The 16379-nt window shown below is 43.2% G+C and overlaps 1 protein-coding gene across 5 annotated transcripts in view; it reads left to right on the top strand.

The window, feature by feature from the left end:
• The window catches only part of drosha (drosha ribonuclease III), a 143242-nt gene that overhangs the window by 21732 nt on the left and 105131 nt on the right, over nucleotides 1-16379 (top strand). For all 5 annotated transcript variants that reach the window (XM_063483680.1, XM_063483679.1, XM_063483681.1 and 2 more), the window contains 5 exons: nucleotides 1350-1424; nucleotides 2545-2714; nucleotides 5899-6023; nucleotides 10455-10554; nucleotides 15146-15253. In XM_063483680.1, coding sequence (XP_063339750.1) covers nucleotides 1350-1424; nucleotides 2545-2714; nucleotides 5899-6023; nucleotides 10455-10554; nucleotides 15146-15253 — 578 coding nt within the window. The remainder of the gene's footprint in view (nucleotides 1-1349; nucleotides 1425-2544; nucleotides 2715-5898; nucleotides 6024-10454; nucleotides 10555-15145; nucleotides 15254-16379) is intronic.

Below are 16379 nucleotides of genomic sequence, written 5' to 3' on the forward strand. Positions count from 1 at the left end.
TGTCAGTGCGATCAGCTGATAGAGATTCGCTATTCCCAAGAGTGTAATCCAATTTTAAAACACTGGTAGGCTTTTAAAACTTCACTGCAAGACAAAAGGTGGCTGTTTCGATCTTGCCTAAAACACAGTGAGCAAGGAAAATCAACCTTATGTTGAAGTCAATTAAAACAACATCATGAGCTGCTGCAACAGACTGCCTCTCAGTGTTTCACTCACCCAAAGTAGAGCACACCTTTCACTGATGAGTGCTTCAAGCCCCATCATTTGGTCGGTAGTTGCGTTAAAAATGATCCAAAGGGGAACAGACACCATCGGCAAGAGGTCGATTTTTGGAACTCCAGTTTTTCTAATTACGTTTTTTCTTGTTACAGATGAGGCGACAGTGATATAGATATATATGTGTATATATATACTAAAATTCTTCAGGATGGATGCACCAAAGCCTCATCAGGCAGATTATGATATTTGTCAAAACTGCCTAAAACTAAAGATCAACTGTCTTTTTAATGTGATTTTAGTTAGTTTTGTACATACAAACTCATTTGTTAGACTATTTTTCAGTAAACTACAAAGTTTTACGATGACTCGTCTAGTTTTAAGGTTAGCTTTAATCCACTATTATAACGTTGCTGAGACACCTGTCAATCACTATGGCCAAATTTCTCATTTTAATTTTTAAAAGTAATTATTTTTGACAGGTAAGTTTAAAAAAAAAAAAAAAAAAAAAAAAAAAGTTTATACTGTGAAATATATTTTAGCACGGGACTCACTTTTAGTGTCAGCCCCCAGTGGCCATTTGAGGAACTGCATTCTGTTATAAACTTACTTGCTGTAATGTTTTCTCGGATGCATATATAGTTGGATAACAAGGCTCATAAAACTAAATAATGGATTTTTTGTTGCTTAGTAATAAAGTTATGCTTTCTTTTCTCCTTGGTTAAAATCTGTTGAGAACTGTGTTGAAATGTGTTTAAAACAATGTAATTTTCCCCATTATTACAACAGTGCTGCATTTTTGATAACAATGTGCACAGATCATGCATTTATATTATACCTGTCAGAGTGATAATGAGGAGATAAGATGGGGGCAGAGAGCATTGGCGACCAACACCTAATCCTATATGAGTTTAACCTTTGCGGTCATTACACATACAGAGAACATTTTAAATATTAAACATAGTATTTCACATTTAGAGTCACATCCATGATATGAAGGAAAAGCTTGAATTCTTATTAATAACTCTTATTTTAAATAATTGGGGTCTTCATTTCAATTTCATAAAGTTAGACTCTTAATAATGAGTGAAAAGCACGTAAGACTGTGTCATTAATAAATGTCTTTTTTCCAGATCCGGAGTCTGATGGTGAGGTCTCTGGATGCCCACGTTTCCATTTCATGCCACGTTTTGTCAGATTTCTGCCCGGTAGGACTCGTCACAGAACCTTCTTTTTTTGCCATTTGTCTCCCTCTGGTGGTCTGTAATTCTTAAGCTGTCTCACGTTGCCTAAAACCAAAAAAAGCTTGCCTCCAGCAATATCCACTCGAAGCTTTTACACTCATGGTGATAGCTGTGGTTCGCTCTTGGTAAAATGGCAGATGGAGTTAGTGCCTGAGCCTCTGTGTGTCTGCCTGGTATTCATCTTTGATACACATGATGGTGCTGGTGCACTATGATATTACCACGGCGTTTGTCATGACAGCCGTGCCCACCTACTTTTCTCCATCAAAAAACAATTTCTCTCCCAGCTCTCCCAATTTAGTCGGCTACAAACACTTATCTGTCTCTTTTACAAAAGCGCCAGAAGACCCAATCCAGTGTTTCTGATGTGATCTGTAAAGGGGAAAGAGGCAGAGAGCAAACAGGGGAGTTACAGTGAGAGCACGATGACGGTGTGTTTGGAAGTTAGAGTCGCGGGGTGTGCATTAGTCCTAATGCATCCCGGACTGAGAGGACAGTGGATTTTTTTTTGGTTTGTGTCCATCTGAAATGGAGGTCAATCAATTTTGCATGAGTGTCTATTAAACTGCCTCTGTTTGACCTGCTTGATTGCACGCTTGTGTTCAGCTGTATTTCTCTGCACATGCATATGTGTGTGTGCGGTGCCTCTCAGCTTATTTCTGATCTTGTAATTCAGGGCGGACTGTTATTATAAGCGTGTCATTATGTGCCTTCACGTATCACGCGCCGTCCGACCTTGCATCAGCTCACCTGTGCACTTCCTGAACAGTGCCATTGTAATGCACAGGGACATTTTCACTGTATATTTTCGCTGAATATTGGCAGAGAAACTGAGAGTTGGCAGAGGTGAGGCGGGTTAGATGCCTGTATAAAACAAAGAATATTCTCCAACAGCATTCTTGATTTATATACAACAACACATGGATGCTCGGAGAAACAGTTAACCTCCTATAACTGCAGTGAGGCTTTTACATTTTTCTTTTTTTCCCATTAACTATAAATATCTGTTGAACTCTGTCTTCAGCTTCTATGCATACGTGGCTTTATTAATTTATTTCTTCTTTATGTTTATGAAATGTCTCAGATGGCGGGAAGGAGGTGCTGTCAATGCATCAGGTGCTGCTCTACCTACTACGCAGCAGCAAGCCCCTGGTCCCCGAGGAGGAGATTGCAGATATGCTGCAGTGGGAGGAGCTGGCGTGGCAGAAGTACGCCGAGGAGTGCAAGGGCATGATCGTCACCAACCCGGGCATGGTGAGGCCCTCGGCTTCTTTGTTACGACACCGAGGTGGCTTTGTCTGACGTTTCAAGGACGTTTGCGCGTCCCCTCAGACACTGCAGGAATGAGGCTGCTCCTGTTAGCCTGTGACACGAGCAGCCTCACCTTTTATGCCCAGGGCGTTTGTTGTCATCGGCACTATTACGGCAGGAAGGTTTTTATGTCGCAGTCAAAGTTGGTTAACCTTCTCGTGTGGCCCACATTATGAAGGAGATACAGAAATTGTGTCTGGGTAAAGGTGAAGATGTCCTTGCTAGCAAGGATGTTGCATATGAGCAGTGAATGTGATTGTGTAACCTTTGGTGTGGGTGAGTTATTGAGTCAACTGCTGTTCCTGGCAGAACTGAATTGTTGCTGTCAGGCTTTCCATACAGTGGGTGTATAATGGTCTTCCATTGCTGCGCTCAACTTAAAAGATTAGACCGCCAGTCAAACAAAGTGTATTAAAGAGGTCGTGTCTGGAGCTTTACCCTCTTTGAAGAAAACACAGTTATCAGAGGCAAGGGTCAAAGCAATGGATCACGACACTCCCAGGAAGCTTTTTCCAATATTGGTTATTGTTTGGATGGCTGTTTACGGCCATTTCATTCTCTCTGACCAAGCGTGGTTTTAAAATATTTACAGCTCTAAGCCCAGCGCCTTAAGCTTTGATTAAATCACTGCCATTCCTGTGTGTTGTCTGTAAAACATGCCAGAAAATTAATATTTTAAACATGCCAATCACAAGTTCCCCGAGTCCAGGGCAGAGTTTCCAACAGGAAAGTTGTCATGCCCGGCGGCTGCGACTGGTCGGGAATGCGAGTTCAATCAGTGTAGCTCTAGCAGCTGTGCACGTGCTCGGTGGGTGACGGGCGTGAACTCACCTCAGGGTGTTTATTTCCCACTTCCAGGTTAAAGATAAAATAACGAAGGCTCTACCAGCAGCGGTACATCGAATCAAGTTTAACCTTGTTGAGATGCAGCCATGAATAACTTGGCACTCTGGTTTAGTTAACATGTGTAGCCGATCAGCTGAGCAGGCAAAACATATGAACTCATAATGCCCTTTGTTTTTTAAACTTGCACTTTCTTCAGGCTGTTGCTTCTGGATTTATTTCTTTTGAATCTCCCACTGTGAGGCCTGGCAAGGGTCAATTTAGGCCCGCCGCTCTGTAGCAAGGAGAGGGAGGAAAGAAAAACTGAAGGCCTTATTATCCCAGATGTTTTGTAACAGCAGTCAAAACACACATTATGTCGGTTTATGAAATGCCTCCCACCTGCCCATCTCAGATTTGTCTTTTAAAAAATTCTGTTACGCACAATTTCAGGCTCCTGCTGTTATTAGTTTTCTCCAAAATGCTTTTCAAGGCATGGCGGTCGCATCTTTTTAGGAGCCATTTTAAATTTCATTATCTCGAAAACTACTTGCACTCGGTCATTCGAATGTTTTAGGGTAAATACCTGGTACTGTGGCTCTATGAATACGGACTCTCAGCAGTGTCAGCTTAACAGAGAATGATGGATGCTTTAAATTTGATCTCTGACAGCAAATTTAAAGGCCTGCAGAAACCACATTTTTGCAGGCAGGGGACTGATATTTGATTTACAGCTTCTCATAAACAGGGACGTAATATTTTTTTTCTTTTAAAGCAGTCCAAATCTGCTGAATGATTTTGCAGATATTAAGTGTATAATATGGGAGGAAAAAAGAAACTTCACTGTGATATTCCCCAGGAATGACACCGTGTGCCAGCTCCACGTGAACTTTTTTAGAAAGAGCAACATTTGTGATATTTCTCTCTTGTTTTCCCCAGTATGAATTTTTGAAATACTCTTATATGAGTGTAGCAGCCAATGAGCTGTAAGACCATATCCACAGAGCCATATAATCAGATATTTATCCTGAAAAACCGGAACGATCTAGCTTAAGTCGTCATGCATAATTACTTTAAGGAAGTGTATCTTTCCCCTGGACTTCTTTCAGATAAATCTGAGGTGGGAAGTTTCTGTTAAATCCAAAATAAAGTAACAGCGCAGTAAAATGGAGTATGATAAAAGAAAAGTGTTCAATGAAATAAAAGCAGCTTAAAAATGCTTAAATAGAACAAAATGGCTCAATCAATTATAAAAAAACGTAGAAGTGGGAAAGTTTACTAAATGTAGTAGAGAACAAGCACAGCAAATAGCAGATGGCAATAAAGTGGCTCATTATACACACAGTTTAAACTGCAGCTAACATTGCAATTAAGTTGGAAAAATACACTGCAACCAGGCATTTTTATCAATAGATTAATTAAACCAATCCAGCGGCATTCTCATTTCCGTCAGTCACATAATTGATAGCAAACACAAGTGTTTTCTTGCAGGTATTTAAGTGTAAACCATACAGCGCTCCGTAATCAATAAAAATGTCCTTGCAGGGCTAAGTGGTGTAGGTCGGCCCGTACGTACTCTCGCTCTGTGAAAAGCCCTCACTTGCTGCGTTACACCAAGGTCACATACTGCTCCGAGTGAAAGCATCCGATGCCAATCACGCGAGGCTCCCCTGACGCCATCACCTTTCAATCTGTTACGGTGCATTAAAGCATAGGTGGAGGAGCTGAGGACACTAAATGGCCTAAGATCTGTGAATTAGCATTTACAGTGTATTTGTCGGGATTGTAAACAGGGCAATCACGACGCCAATCAAACCTGATTATGTCGCTTTAACGGCACAATCAAAGTTGCCTGCCGACCTCTCGCTCTCTAATCAAAGTTTGCATGCAGGCGGCGACGGGCGGACGCGGCTAATGTCAAGGTGAGCGCAGGCCTCCAGCCATCTGCCATGCAGATCAGCGCGCCTTATGCCGCGGCCCCTTCCTCTGATCCCACCCCACGCTTGACAGGCTAACTGTGATTTGGGAGTCGGCCGAGGACATGTTGCCTGTCAATCTCCTCCCCGATAAGAGCGTCAGAAGTTAGCTCGCCATCCCCGGCATCGCTTTATCATTGTTGCGCTCACGCTACGAGCACAATCTGGGCCTCATCTCATTATGCTCCTGTGACAGATGACCCTTGTTGGGTGGATTATTTTTTATTTCACATGCTGGCAGCAGGTGACTGATTGATGGTTGCCCGGTAGCTATGTAAATATGTTTCTCCTCGCTGTGCTGACTTCTTTGTTTTTCTCCCCCCCTGCAGAAACCGAGCTCGGTGCGCATCGACCAACTGGACAGGGAGCAGTTCAACCCAGACGTCATCACTTTCCCCATCATCGTTCATTTTGGGATACGGCCCGCGCAGCTAAGCTACGCTGGAGACCCCCAGTAAGGCCGCCGACGTGCACAGATAAATATCTTCCCCCGCTGCTCACCGGCCCCCTCGTTCCCACCGCTCCTCGTTCGTTCGGTGCCGAGAGAAGAACCGGCGGCGTTGCACGTCAAGGAAAGACGAGAGCGAAAAGGAGGGGCGCTAGCTGAAGGGGAGGAAGAGGAAGAGAAAACGAGCGGTGTGACATTTTTACATGCGTCGTCACGGGTCCCAGGTTTCCACTGGGTGCCTCCGCGGCGGGAGCTGGCGCGGTTTATGTCTCGTGAATAGTAATGCAACATACACGCACCGGAGGGCTTGCAGTAGGGAATACTGTACTGTGCCGCTGCATAATTAACAAAAGCAGTGTATTAGATCATGTGAGCGGCAGTCTCTGAGGTGTTCAAAGAGATGCGACAACATCGCTAATCAAAAGTCGGCACACAACTCCTGCACTCTGATGCTAAATTTAAACCTGTGGCTTTCTTTTTTAACTCAAATGTCTGGTTTAAAGCGTAACAGTCAGGGGGAGGTGCGGGAGGAAAATGGTGGTGATGAAGATGCAAACAAGAGGATGATCATTAGGGAATCCATTTAGGCAGAACTAGTTTGCTTCTTCCCTCTGACTAATGTCCCCTCTCCCCTGCTGCCACGTTTTAGCAGTCTGTCCACTGAGCACTTTCATCCCCGTGCACCCTGCTGCCATGTCAAACTTCTCAAAGCGGCAGACAACGACAAATTTATGGATGGATTGGGACATCATTAGCCGATGCAGAAACGAGTAGTAAGAGACCAGCGGAAAGGATTTCCTACAACTGCTAATGATGCGTGTAGCGAGGGCAGGAGTCGGTGTTGATTGCGGCTGCAGCAATGCCACAGAGAGGGAGTCTTGGACACAGCAGCAGCATATATTAACTCGGGAGACTGAAGATGCTGTGTTGTCGTCTTCCCTCCGCGCCGACCGCTGGACACGTGCGCTCGGGGGCTGCCACTCGAGCTTCCCCCAGCTCGACCAATGAGGCAGGAGTGATGGCGTGACAGAGGTCAGGAGATGTATAGAAAAGCAGGAGCTACACACACAGGGGGAGAAGGGGTAAAAAAATATGCAGAGGAGGCGAAACCCCTCTTTCAGAAAAGCCCTCAAACGTGCTGTCGGGTTTTCATGTCGGTCTCGCTGAATAACTACAACGCCGCCAGCGTGGCTCGAATTTGAACCGAACGCCGTCACGTTCATGCCTCGCTGATGTATGGCTTCAGAGTGGCAGAGTCTCTTGTCACTCATGAGCCTGAAGCCGAGCGCATAATTTGCATACCGAGCCGTGATTGGGCCATTTTCTCCTGACACTGACAGTGACAGTCTACTGACACAGTGTTTCCATGCATCATTTTTCTTATCCGTGCCTGCGCAGCTCACTGCAGTTATATTACACAGAACGCAAAAGCGGCTGTCTTTATTTTTAAATGGGTTTTCCAAACGTTTAAGGAGAATGGAAATAAAACGGTGCACAGTGTTTGATGAGGAAAGCAAAATGAAGTTGATTTGATGCTGTCAGGTCCTGTAATGCTGAAGGCTTCTCATTTTTCTCAAATGACTCAGAGTCAAGTCTTTGGTCTGAAAAGGCAAAGAGTGCAATGTAAAGTCTAAAGCAAGGGAAACGTAAAGAAATGTATATACTTTCTTTACATTAAATGACTTTTTTTAAACACAAATATATAAAACTTACATTTTCCCCCATCAAAAGTTTTTATATTTATAATGTTTAATGGATTAAAATCGTCTACTTTTATTTTTTTTATTTAACCATAGAGCAGCTTCATGCATTGAGAGCCTTGAGCTTGTTCCATGGCTTCATTAGCTAGCTGGTCACCACTTATTTTACAGAGTGGAGCATTTGAATCACCTGTTGCGATGAACCATTGATTTCAGTAAGATTCTTGATCTTTTCTTTTAAATGCAGCTTTCTTTTTGTTGGCACTCTGACACTCTTGTGGTGTCTCATCTTTGGCTCTTTCTCTCTTTTCAAAGAAGCTCTTCAGCGACAGGGTTAGTTTGTAGACTTATTGGTGCATGGAGGGAAAAATATCGGACTGAGTTAAGTGCGGGCAGAACAGCATGAAAAGACAATTGGTTTAAAACAACAGAAAAAGTTGAAATGTGATGCAGCATGTGAAAACCAGGCTAAAATAATTATTTTTTAAATTGTTTTCATGTTTCTGTAAATAGTTTTGTTAATTTTTCTATGAATTTAGATCATTTTGGTTTAGCACATAGTCACTTATAGCAGGTTCTTTGGCTAAAGAAGGAAAAGTTACTAATGGCTGAATTATACTTCAGCGGGAAATCTACGTTACAACGTAATCGGAAACTGTTCTTGACTCTAACCTAACCGTAACCTGATGTGGAACTCCCAAAATATAAGAAATTATGACCAAACAAATAACATATATGAAAACCTGCAGACCAGCGTGTTTGACAAGATCGAGAGAAGAGAGAAGAGAATCATAAAGCTACTGCATCCAGCTGTAAGCTGTAGTCATGCTAGTTTCTCCTTTTTCTCCATCACCACACACACACACGAACGTCAGCATGTGAAGTAAAATAATAAACTTAAAAACTGTTTACAATCATCTGTGCACCCCTAGCCCAGTGTCCCTCTAGCTTCTACCCTATTCAAAGTCTTTCTGACTGAATAATGCTTTGTCTCATCTCAGCCTTTCAATCATGTCAAACTTCTTGAAAACAGTTAAGAAAAAAAACCCAAAACGTCTAAATAAAATCTGTTGGTGCATCAGGTGTAAAATCCCTCCAAATCGCTGCTGCTTTCCTGCTAACTTCCTCCTACGATAGTGCTCCTACTAGCTGCTGCAGTCCTGCAAGCAGAGAGGCAAACACGGTTAAATGGATCAGTTTGTGTTGATGGTTTATTGAGTGAGGATCGGACTAATATCTGATCAATGCGTCCCTATCGTTGTGTCTTATCTGCACCTTAAAGCGCTCTGGAGCGTTTTTACAATCCAGAAGAGACAGTCGCCCCACTCTGAGCCTTGGTAAAAGGGGTGTGGACAGCTGCTCCACCATGCAGCACCCAGATAAAGAGACAGTGGTATTAGGCCAATATTACAAGTATTGTATTTCATCATTGTAGTGGGTATATGAAAGAGCAATGTAAACGTAAAAGTCACTTTTCACTGCTGCTTTGGAACACCTTTTGCACCGCGCTTCCCAGATTTTTCCACACTGTTCTTAAAATTCCACTGTGGAATTTTGAAGCCAGAAAGCTGTGTCTGAATGCCAAAGCGCCATTACTGTAACAGATAGATGAAGCCAGCAGTGGTCTACATTTGAAAAGGGCTGGAGATGGGGGAGGAAGGGGAGGGGGCGGTTGAAGAGAAAGAAAGAGGCAGCATATGCTAATGAAAGCATGTGCAGGGAATGGCGAGAGCCGCGGCAGCGCTACCCTGAGAGCACACAGCAGATCTGTGGAAAGGTCATTGGAGCGGATTGGGGACGAGGGGGCCTCCCAGGCTGGATAGACTCTCTCTCTCTCCGTCTCGCTCTCCCTTTCTTCCTCTCCGTCTCTCGTCCGAGCGGGGCCGCTTCTGTGCGGAGGTGCTGGTGAGCTGATAATCGGGGCGGTAAAGCCGTCTCATTCCCTCGTCTCAGTCTCTAATGAAGTCCCCGCTATTAAAGCTCTATAATTCTTCTGTTCCACAGTATACCCCCCACCCCATCACCACCATCTCCCTCCTCATCCTCCACCCTTACTTCCTTCCTCCTCTCTCTCCCTCACTCCTTCTGTCATTTTATGCCACTCTCCCTGTCAGCGCGCCATCCTGTCCCCCAAGCCCCTCCATCCCACCAATCATAATTGAATAACTCTGGGTAAATGAGGAGAAAGTCTCCTGAATGGGAGCAGAACGGTCACACTCGGCCCTTGGTGCATCAATCAGGAGGTCTGATTGAAAAGAGAGCGAGAGAGAGAGAGGGGGGAGGTGGTTAGTATCATGGCTACATGTCACCTTGCCGATAACTCCGTGCCTCTTTTCAGATGCAAATGAGAGCAAAGACAATAGAGTTTTATAGAAAATGAGAATGAGGTTGCGAGATAACTCGAGTCAGTGTCACGTCTGTTCCCTTTTTTTTCGTTCTTTTTTACGACGTGAACTGAAAATTGTGTGTGTGTGTGTGTGTGTGTGTGTGTGTGTGTGTGAGAACTTCTGCCCACAGCTCAAACAGTGCACATCTGAAACACTGACTCTTCTGTGTCCACTGCCCCTCACACACAAGCAGCTGATGCAACAGTGGCTGCAGGCTGCTGTTAAATTATGTTTAATATCAGGCAAGCTGCAAATGAAATATTGATGTGTTGTTGCAAAGGATGGAAACAGAGAGAGAAAGAGAGAGGGAGGACTTGTCAGCATGTCACCTCCTTATTTACCGTCCGCAGGTATCAGAAGCTGTGGAAGAGCTACGTGAAACTACGCCACCTGCTGGCCAACAGCCCCAAGGTCAGGCAGATCGACAAGCAGAAGATGACACAGAGAGAGGTGGGTGAAAGAAAACAAAACCGCCTTTGATATGTATTTCTTTGTTTCCTTTCTCACACTCATAATTTATCAGTAGAACGCGCTTTCAGGGAAGCGCATGTCCTGGAGATATGAAAGGTGCTGCTGCAACACTGGAGCTCTTACTCTCTCTGCAGAAGTAAGAGATTCGCAGATATTAATTACAAAAACAAAACTATTACCATTGCTATTATTCCTGCTGTGCGCACTGATTCAAAAGCTGCTTATCGGAAACTCCCCGCCAGTACTCGGCGTTATTGCAGTTACAAAGACGCTATTTCACTCAACAAAAGTGAGATGTTCAAAACTTACAAAGGCAGCAATATTTGATTCTTTTTGTTAGTTTTTTTTGTTGTTGTTAAGAAAACGTAGCCACACTTTGTTGCATTTAATGCTTTTTCGCAGCAGAGGTAATTTTCTACACATTAATACCTGGAGTTTTTCAAATTATGTTATTTTTTTGTGTGTGAATATCAGACTTAAAGTGGTTGGTTTTACTTAAAGCGTAACTTTACTGCTGATTAAACAGTCCATTTGTCCAGCCTATGCAAGGATATTTAGTCATTTTTTATTGTTAAACTATTATTTCGGTCAATATCAACCTTTTTTTTTTTTTTTTACTCACAGTTTCTGATATTTTTCTGTTATGTTGCTAAAGTTTTGCACTGTTGAACGATGGTGCACTGAAGAACGGAGCGACATTAAAACAAAAGATTTTTGGCGTATTACTACTTTTCTCACTCTTTGCACCTTTTCTTCCACTTTATCTGTTTTAACTCCTTTCTCTTTATTTTGACGACTCACATTTGTTTTATTTAATTCAGTCAGGTGACCAGATCACCTGGGCTCTAGCATGCCTTCTGTGCATACAGACCATTAAAGCGTCCCATCCTAATGCACTTCCTGTGTTCTGGGCTAAAATTCAACTTTTCTGCAGTCTGAGTCTCACGAGTCGAGGTATTATCGGTGCACCTGAATATTGTTTTATGACAGATGTGAAAAATGCGACGCCACCCTCGAATGCATAATTTAGTTGATTTTTACTGCTCAAAATAAAACGCCTGTAACTGCGCTCTCGAGTTGACTGTGAAGGTCAAACCTCCACCTGGGAGCAGGAGTGGAAAAGGTTCAGGTTTAGTGAAGTAATAACCGTGTAGCTACGGGGATTCACGGGGTGTGTGTGTGTGTGTGTGTGTGTGTGTGTGTGTGTGTGTGTGTGTGTGTGTGTGTGTGTGTGTGTGTGTGTGTGTGTGTGTGTGTGTGTGTGTGTGTGTGTGTGTGTGTGTGTGTGTGTGTGTGTGGCCTGAGCAAGCCGAGAACAAGCACCTTGCCGCACTGCATCCTTCCCGCAACTTCTCTACAGCAGACACAGCTTCTCCTCTCTCTAATTCTTTGAGTGTGCTGCAGATCCAGCCTCCTCCTTGGACTGTTTGATACACTCTGGACCAATAATGAGCGAGAACTCGGAGCTCAATTAGCTCGTTTCCCAGGTAGCTCGGCAAAGCTCCCCGGCTAACAGGCCCTGACAATCCCACTGTCAACCTGCACTGGAGCAATTAGTGAACCCAAACACTGGATCCATCATGCTCCTCCAGCAGCATTAGCCATGTCAGTGTCTCCTCACTGCAGTGGCAGTGTGGCACCGCTATTTACTTAATGCCCGAGGGAACACTGAAGCTTCCTCTGTAAATGGTCTTTCACTGACAGACTAAATGTCTGCTCATCTGATAGGCATTTTAAGAAGCACCCTGTCAGAGGTGTTCGCAGCAGTGTTGTGCGCCTCAGACCGGCCCTTTGATACTTCCGCACTCCCTCTGAAGTCCGCAGAGCTCCGGGGAGAGCAGAGGTGTGGCAAAAACTGGCCTTCACACCCAGGCTCACGCCTCTGCGCCCCCTCTGCATCTCATGCTGAGAGCACAGAGAGGGGTGTGTGTGTGTGTGTGTGTGTGTGTGTGTGTGTGTGTGTGTGTGTGTGTGTGTGTGTGTGTGGAGATGATTTGGCATTGACAGACATGCAGGCTGACTGTGTTGCCCAGATGGACTTTGTGGCATCCCCTTAGCCAAACCACTGACTGGTCCTCAAAACCATTCACACAACAACGCTGTCATATTTTTTTGCAGTGATTGTTTGCAATATAAATAAAGTTTTTGGTTAAAATTGTTCCCAACACAGAGCGAATAGGTGAAGTGTGTTGTAAGATGTTATTTGTCTCTGTATTAGAAATGAAAGAAAATGAAATACAGAACTGTGCTACTTTATTATCTCATATCTCTAATTTGAATAAGTATTCAGCCCCGAGTCAGTGCTTTGACAGTGGATTCAGCTTCGAGTCTTCTCTATCAGCTCGGCGTATGTGGATTTGGGGATTTGCTCCGATTCTTCTTTTGCAGCATCTTCGCAAAGCTATCTTAAACTCACTCCACAGATTTTTCTGTTGGTTTCGAGTCTGAGCTTCAGCTCGGCCACACAAGAACTTAACGCTCTCTTTCCTCAGTACGTTTCAGCATCGACAGGGATGTGCTGTTAAGGATCTCTCTACCCAGTTTTCAGACTGCGGCTCTCTTTACTTTATTGTTTTGGTTCTTTAAAATGGACCTGCTATGTTTTTGCCTTATTTTCTGTCATATATATATATATATATATATATATATATATATATATATATATATATATATATATATATATATATATATATATATATATATATATATATATTGCTACGTTGGTGGATGCTAAAATTAAACATGACTAAGGTTTCAAATAAAGAGGTCAGTGCATGTCAAAGTAATCCCTGTGAGCCAAAAGCTCAAGCATCAGACTGCTCTAAACACACAGTTTCAGACAGTAAATCACCCTTTAGATTATATCTTGTTTGGATTATTTGGATTATGGGTTAAGTACATTGAACCTCTGTAGAAACAGAGATTTTACCCAGAAGAACAGGCACCAATCATCGAACGTAACATTAGGTTAGACTGCAAAATTCAGCCTGTGATGGTGGCACATCAGCTGATCTCATTGCCGTGGCATTATGATGTCTCTGCAAGCCAGCTTGCAACCCACCCTTAACCTTTGCTACTGCTAGTCATGTTATTTTTGACTCAATAGTATCTGTTGTGCTCTGTTCTGTATTGGGCAGTCTTCCTTCTTTCCCCCCTCATCTGGCTTCTTGCTCCACATGCCCACATGTGGAACACAACAAGACCATAAACGTGGGGTAATTACTGTAGTGGTCTGGACTTTGGCTGAAGAAGGTAGCACAGCAAAGTTTAATAAAGAATCACTGGTATTCATATCAGCATTTCCTGCACATCTTATGGAAATTAGGGCATCAGCTCTAGCAAATCATATGCTGGATGACCTAAAATTGCAAAAGCTTTAATCTTCCTGCTTTGTACTGGAAACAATATGGTAGGAATAAGCTACAGGGCCCTAAATGAACCAGCAAAAGCTGAAGTAAATGGTGCACACATGCCACGGATGTGCACTTGCCTTCCACAGTCATTGAATTTCAGACAGTGTCTTTGGTGTTTGACCTCAGCCTGCTCCAAAAACACAAACACTCTTCACAGCAGAAGAGTATGATGATAAAAGTCAAATGTGCCATGACTCGTCTCTTTGACCAGCAGAAAGTTACGTCTCATCTCCTTCCCACACTGGTTAATTATTTACTTTTTGTGCTTCTCGTTCATTCCCTGACCTGGTAGAGCCCTGCAAAAATGAAGTATTTACATATCATTCGCACTTCTCTGTGATTACTGCTTTCCATATACAGTGGTTGGCTGTCCATGGAAAGTGTGTGTGTTTGTGTGTGTGGTTGCACATGCACGCGTGTGCGTGGGCGACGGTGTTCACTTTGATGCACAGTTCAAAGTAGGATGGCATTATTTATTCATGCCTTTGTTGTTCTTATTTCCTCTGCGAGTCGAAAATTCCTGGCGTTCCATTTTAGGCAGATCACGGCTAACTCAGACAGAGTCGATAGCGTCTCCGCTGAATGAAACACATGCATGCGCACGCACATTTAGGAGGTGCTGTCTGTCAATACATCTTCCATCTTGGTTGTTATTTGTAGGACCCTCTTATCTCAGACTCAAACTCGCCTTTTCCTCTGCTGAATCTGCTGTAGGGCTGACGTGTTTGTCTGTTTGTGTGTCTGTAATGATTCCTGGTGTTGCTGATGGAGGTACCTCTAGGCTCTGGTGTGGTGGGCCTAATGGGCAGGCAGGTGCCTCAGCTCTTGGTTGCAGCGACTGAAGCCTCATCATCAGCTTTCTTACACCCAGGAGCACCACAACCACCACTCCCCACAGCCATGCTGACCTATGGCAGCGCCTCAATTAGCTAGAACCAGCAAAGCTGTCACTTCTCCTCTTGCTGCTGTCTGCTGCTATACTATATGTGTATCCTGCCATGGAGGTTTCAGATTATTGCATGTGCTAGCCTATCTGTTGGAAAAGCAAGAGTCAAAGAAAGGAGGGAGCGAGGGTGGGGTGAGGTTTTGAGGATGGGAGCTGTCCCCGTAGGCTGTGCTCCAGTGGATCAATAATTGACTGGCTGGTTGTTTGGCAGGAAGCTCTTCAGAAGATCCGTCAGAAGAACACGATGCGCCGAGAGGTGACAGTGGAGCTCAGCAGTCAGGGCTTCTGGAAGACTGGCATCCGCTCCGACGTCTGTCAGGTAACGCCACTCAACTGTATGCATGCACATACAGCACCGATTCCATGGATCAAACACATGAATGTACACATTGTTTCATAGTTACATAACAATGAAGCATAACGCCCTGGTGCTTTTAAAAGTAAAGAGATTCAAAACATCCTTTAATGCACTCCAGGGAGAGAAACAAGTATAAACAATCTTTTAAAACAAACTCTTATATATATATTTTTTAACAAGACATAATAGAATACTAAATAAAGATTATTTCAATTACAGACTATTTATTTTTTAAAAATTCTATAGTAAAGAGAAAAAAAAACATTTTCCTTAAATTCAAAAAGCAGAAAATCCTCACATTCAGGAAGCTGAAAGCACAGAGTGTGGAGCATTTTCGTTCAAGAATGAAAGAATCAACTTTGTAAGTGGACTGATATTTATATAGCGCTTTTCTCAAGCAATGAAATCCCTTTTACTGGAAGCCACAATCACCCATACAGTGCTTTATTCTGTGCCTTTAAACACTTTGTACCTATCAAATATAAATGCACACTCACACACTGATGGATGCATCAGGGTCCATTTGAGATTCGGTTTGTTGCCCAAGGATCTGCAGACTGGTGGAACCAGGAATCAAACCACAGCTACTTATAACACGTGTTGCTGACTGACACGGAAATGCAAGGCAGCTAAATCCTACCCATTATTGTCAAACTAAATAGACAATAATGCTTTATTGAACCTTACTCTTGTAGTTTTGAAGGTACTATAGACAGCTTTAATTGCAGGGAGAACGGGTTTATAGGCAAAAACCTATTAATGACCGTACTTAGACCTAGAAGAGAAGGAGAACTGCAAAGTTATCAGTTAGCAAGGTGCATTCACAGACTGTACGGATACAGCTACTGGCACTAGCTCCAGTTAGTATGCAAAGGAAATACTTTTTTTTTTTTTTTTTTTTTTTTTTTTTTTTTTTTTTTTTTTTTTTTTTTTTTAAACCTGTCCCGTTTGGTTCTTTTGCCATCAGAATTATTGTCTAAAGGCGAAGAAAGATGCCCAACGGATTTACTTTACCAAATGGACCATCCCAGCCTTGCCGTAATGGTCCATTTGATTTACCTTTTATTGTTTATTTTATTTTATTTTA

Source organism: Pelmatolapia mariae, linkage group LG9 (genome assembly GCF_036321145.2).
Source record: "Pelmatolapia mariae isolate MD_Pm_ZW linkage group LG9, Pm_UMD_F_2, whole genome shotgun sequence".
Taxonomy (NCBI): Eukaryota; Metazoa; Chordata; class Actinopteri; order Cichliformes; family Cichlidae; genus Pelmatolapia; species Pelmatolapia mariae.